The sequence below is a fragment of the Primulina eburnea genome, chromosome 8 (assembly GCF_022965805.1).
Source record: "Primulina eburnea isolate SZY01 chromosome 8, ASM2296580v1, whole genome shotgun sequence".
In the NCBI taxonomy this organism is placed as follows: domain Eukaryota; kingdom Viridiplantae; phylum Streptophyta; class Magnoliopsida; order Lamiales; family Gesneriaceae; genus Primulina; species Primulina eburnea.
In genome coordinates, this window is record NC_133108.1 from 17,848,996 (window position 1) to 17,853,949 (window position 4,954).

Here is a 4,954-nt window from a genome sequence, read left to right on the forward strand (position 1 = left end):
CAATCAAAGAACCAAATGAGGTAAGTACTTGTAATAGTATTGATGTAATTGATTCATGTGTATCTCATGTTGGTGCAGGTAGATTGACGAAAGATTCCTTGGAGAGATGCTTGTTGGAATCGGCGTCTACACTGGATGAAGATGATTGGGATGTACAAGAGGAGTTACTTGCTCTTAATACAATGCCTAAAGAAAAGAGTGATGTGCATCATGTAGAGTTACTTGAAGATGCAAGTAAAGAGGTACCAAAAGCATCTCCTGAATTGAAGGAATTGCCAAGCCACCTTTGTTATGCATTTTTAGGTGAAAATTCGACATATCCAGTAATTATCTCTTCTTTTCTTACTTGTGTTGAAAAAGAGAAATTGTTGAGAGTGTTGAGGGAATTTAAATCTGCTTTGGGATGGACAATTGCTGATATAAAGGGGATTAGCCCTACAGTTTGTATGCATAAAATCTTGATGCAGGAATCATATTCGACCTATGTTGATCATCAGAGAAGGCTTAATCCAGCAATGAAAGAAGTTGTGAGGGCTTAGGTATTAAAATTGTTAAATGCTGGTGTTATTTATGCTATATCTGATAGCTCGTGGGTTTCACCAGTACAAGTAGTGCCTAAGAAGGGAGGAATAACTGTAGTGAGAAATGAGAGCAATGAATTGATTTCAACTCGTCCATTGACTGGTTGGTGAGTATGCATAGACTACAGGAAATTGAATGATGCTACTAGGAAAGATCACTTCCCACTCCCATTTATTGACCAGATGCTTGATAGAGTAGGTGGTTATCATTATTATTGCTTTCTAGATGGTTATTCAGGTTACAATCAGATTGTCATAGCACCGGAGGATCAGGAGAAGACTACCTTCACTTGCCCCTATGGTACATTTGCTTTCAGGAGAATGCCATTTGGTCTATGCAATGCACCTGCTACTTTTCAAAGGTGTATGATGGCCATATTTTCTGACATGGTCGAGGAAATAATGGAGGTTTTTATGGATGATATTTCTGTGTTCGGTTCATCTTTTGATCACTGTTTGCAAAATTTAATGCTTGTTTTGCAGAGATGTCAGGCGAAGAATCTAGTTTTAAATTGGGAAAAATGTCACTTCATGGTTCCAGAAGGTAATGTGCTTGGCCATAAAATTTCGGCTAAAGGAATAGAAGTTGACAGGACCAAAGTTGTAGCAATTGAAAATCTTCCACCACCAAAGAATGTTAAAGGGATCAGAAGCTTCTTGGGACATGCTGGGTTTTATCGTCGTTATATTAAAGTTTCTCTAAAATTACTAGACCTTTATGTAATTAGTTAGAGAAAGATTCGACATTTATTTTTGACGATGATTGTTTGCAGGCGTTTAACAGGATCAAGAAAGCACTGATTTCTTCTCCCATTATGATAGTGCCTGATTGGAAGGAGCCTTTTGAGCTCATGTGCGATGCTAGCGACTATGCTGTGGGAGCAGCATTGGGACAGAGGCGAGATAAGATGTTCAAGGCTATATACTATGCAAGTCGTACACTTAATGCAGCCCAACAGAACTATACAACTACTGAAAAAGAGATGCTAGCAGTGGTGTTTGCATTTGACAAGTTCAGAACATATCTTATTGGCACTAAGGTAACTATTTTCACTGACCATGCAGCTCTTCGCTATTTATTTGCCAAAAAGGATGCCAAGCCCAAGTTGATACGATGGATACTCCTACTTCAAGAATTTGACTTTGAAGTCAAAGACAAGAAGGGTTGTGAGAACCAGGTGGCAGATCACTTGTCACGACTAGAGCTTGAAGAAAGAACTGAAGGTGGAGCTATCAACGAGTCGTTTCCAGATGAACAACTTTTCAAGATAAGTGTTACACATCCGTGGTTTGCAGATATAGCTAATTTCCTTGCTGCAGGAGAATTACCTTCAGATTAACTTATCATCAAAAGAAGAAATTTCTTCATGATGCCAAGTTTTATCTGTGGGACGATCCGTTCTTGTTCAAGAGATGCGTTGATCAGATAATCAGACGATGTGTAGCAGAGGAAGAAGCGGGTATGATTCTAGAGCAGTGTCATTCCTCACCCTACGGTGGACACTTTGGAGCATCTAGAACAACAGCTAAGGTATTACAGTCAGGTTTCTATTGGCCTAATTTATTTAAAGACAGTTATACTTTAGTCAAATCATGTGATAAATGCCAAAGAGTTGGCAATATTTCTAGACGACATGAATTCCCACTAACAAATATTTTGGAGGTGGAACTTTTTGATGTATGGGGTATTGATTTCATGGGTCCATTTCCATCCTCTTTTGGTCAATCTTACATTTTACATGCTGTTGATTATGTGTCAAAGTGGGTGGAAGCAATCGCCACCAGTACAAATGATGCTAGAGTTGTTGTTAAGTTTGTCCACAGGAACATCTTCACAAGATTCGGAACGCCTAGAGCCATTATCAGTGATGAAGGTACACATTTCTGTAACAAAATTTTTAACTCACTATTGGCCAAGTATGATGTGAAGCACAGGGTGACACTGGCATACCACCCGCAAGCTAATGGGCAAGCAGAAATATCCAACCGGGAGATCAAGCAAATACTAGAAAAGACCGTGAAGACAAACCGGAAGGATTGGGCGATCAAGCTAGATGATGCATTATGGGCGTACAGGACTGCATACAAGACCCCTATTGGGATGTCACCGTATAGTTTGGTCTTTGGGAAAGCTTGCCATCTACCTTTGGAACTGGAGCCCAAAGCATTTTGGGCTGTCAAAAAGCTCAATTCTGATATGGGAGCATCGGGAGAGCAACGACTGTTGCAGTTGAATGAGATGGAAGAATTCAGGAATGATGCTTACGAAAATGCCAAGATATATAAGGAAAAGACCAAGAAATGGCACGACAAGCAGATTCTTCGACGAGACTTCGAACCAGGACAACAGGTGTTACTATTCAATTCTCGACTGAGATTGTTTCCTGGTAAGTTAAAATCACGATGGTCTGGGCCATTCACAGTCGAAACAGTGTACCCATACGGTGCAATTGAGTTGAAGTGCAATGATGGACGAACTTTCAAGGTCAATGGACAGCGAGTTAAGGCATACTATGGAACTGAAGTGAGGAATATTGAGAATTTCAGTCTGGGTGAACCCATTTGAAAAAAAAAAAAAAAAACTGGTAGTCGGGCTGATGACGTTAAACCAAGCGCTTATTGGGAGGCAACCCAAATTTTTGTTTCTCTTTTGCATGTTGATTTCGGTTTTGATTTTATTTTATCATGTTATTTTTGGTTGTGTATTTTTAATATAGTGTGTGCTTAAAGCTTCCAAAATTTAATGAATCCCAATTGTTTTCTTTTCAGGACTGAAAATTGAGAAGAAAATATTTTGACGAAATAGGAGTGCCCCTGCGGTCTCATGTGCACTGCACCTGTGCTTGAGGTGCATTCAAAATACAAAAAAATTCGAAGCAGGAGTGCACCCGCGTACAAAGACACCGCCCCTGCGCTAGGTGTGCCGAAGAACCACCGCACCTACGGTGCTAACACAACCGCACCCGCGGTCTTGCAGTGCTGAACAAATGCATGAAATGCCGAACATGCACCGCACCCGCGGTCAATTAAAATGAAAAAATCGCTGAAGCCCCGAAGAGGTACTGTAGTGACCCGTTCCAGAATCACCTACTAATCAAAAACTAAGCATGCAATTAACCTAATTAACAATAATCAGAGATAACAGCGGAAAAGTCAACAAAATAATGGTTATACAACCCAATCGAAGTCTAGAATAACTCCAAATAAAATATCCAATACAACCATATCGAATCAAAACAATACCGATAAACTAAACCAACCAGCTACTCAACGTCCTCCTCCTGCTCCTCCTGAGCTGTCCAACCTGAGGCCTGCCCCGTGGGAATGGGGTGTCCAAGAATAAACAAAACCGAGGACGTGAGCGATAAGAACGCCCAGTACAAAAGTATGAGTATACAGACCTATATGAAATGCACATGCTATGATCATGATACCAGGGTAGTCAAGAAACAGGAATCACAAAGGATCTCAAAATGCTCAGTCTAGAGGCGCCAAGTGGATAGTGCCGCGCGGTCCAACCTCTGGGTCACTGCATCCACTACAAGACAGACGTGGACCTAAAATGTCCCGGACCACCGAAGCCCTCCCGACCCGTCGGCCACTGTGTACTCTCGGTGTCCATGCGTCCACAAGACAGGGCTGAGCGGCCCCAAGATATAGCTTATCTCGAAAGAGATACAGCTCAACAGTAAAGGCTATCTCGAAGGAGGTACGGCTCAACATGAAATGCAACGTGCAGTAATAAACGTGACATAATAGCATGCATCATATGACATATATCAATGCACCACATAATCATGCAACACATATAAGAATGTATACTCAACCAGGATATCTCGGATAGTACTTTCGTACCTCTATCACAGCAAGCCTAGCCTTACGCAACACCGCTAATCAGGTCTAGCACAAGCCTACGCATCAAAAGCATACTCAATCAATACTACCATGCTCGACTAGCAAAACCAGTACTCCCTAGTACTACCAAAGGTTTAGGGTTTACCTTCGTCCGTCGACAGCCCTTTGATGTCGATTGCCTCGTAACTCAGGCGCCGCTACGCTACCACTCCTGACAGCTCCTGGCTATCGCTCGACCAACAACTACCCTAGAACCTTCCAAATCTCTCACTAAAGACTCAATCTCAAGAAATGGCAATACCAAAATGAGGAATTCGAGCATTATTTATAGGCCATGTTCGGATCCTCCGAACAACACTTCGGAACGTCCGAACGCTACGTGTCCATTGGCTCTTGACAGCTCATGATCGGATCCTCCGATCATACACTTCGGACCGTCCGAACATGCATGGAAAATGACGTGTCGATCAACACTTGACACCTATGATCGGATTCACCGAACTACACTTCGGATCGTC

The 4,954-nt window shown here is 41.9% G+C and overlaps 1 protein-coding gene across 1 annotated transcript; it reads left to right on the forward strand.

Moving 5' to 3' along the window:
* The first annotated feature begins 2,778 nt into the window (after nucleotides 1–2,778).
* Nucleotides 2,779–3,147, forward strand: LOC140839062 (uncharacterized). The gene has a single exon (XM_073205693.1). The coding sequence runs from the start codon at nucleotides 2,779–2,781 to the stop codon at nucleotides 3,145–3,147; it is 369 nt and encodes a 122-aa protein (XP_073061794.1).
* The last annotated feature ends 1,807 nt before the right edge of the window (nucleotides 3,148–4,954 follow it).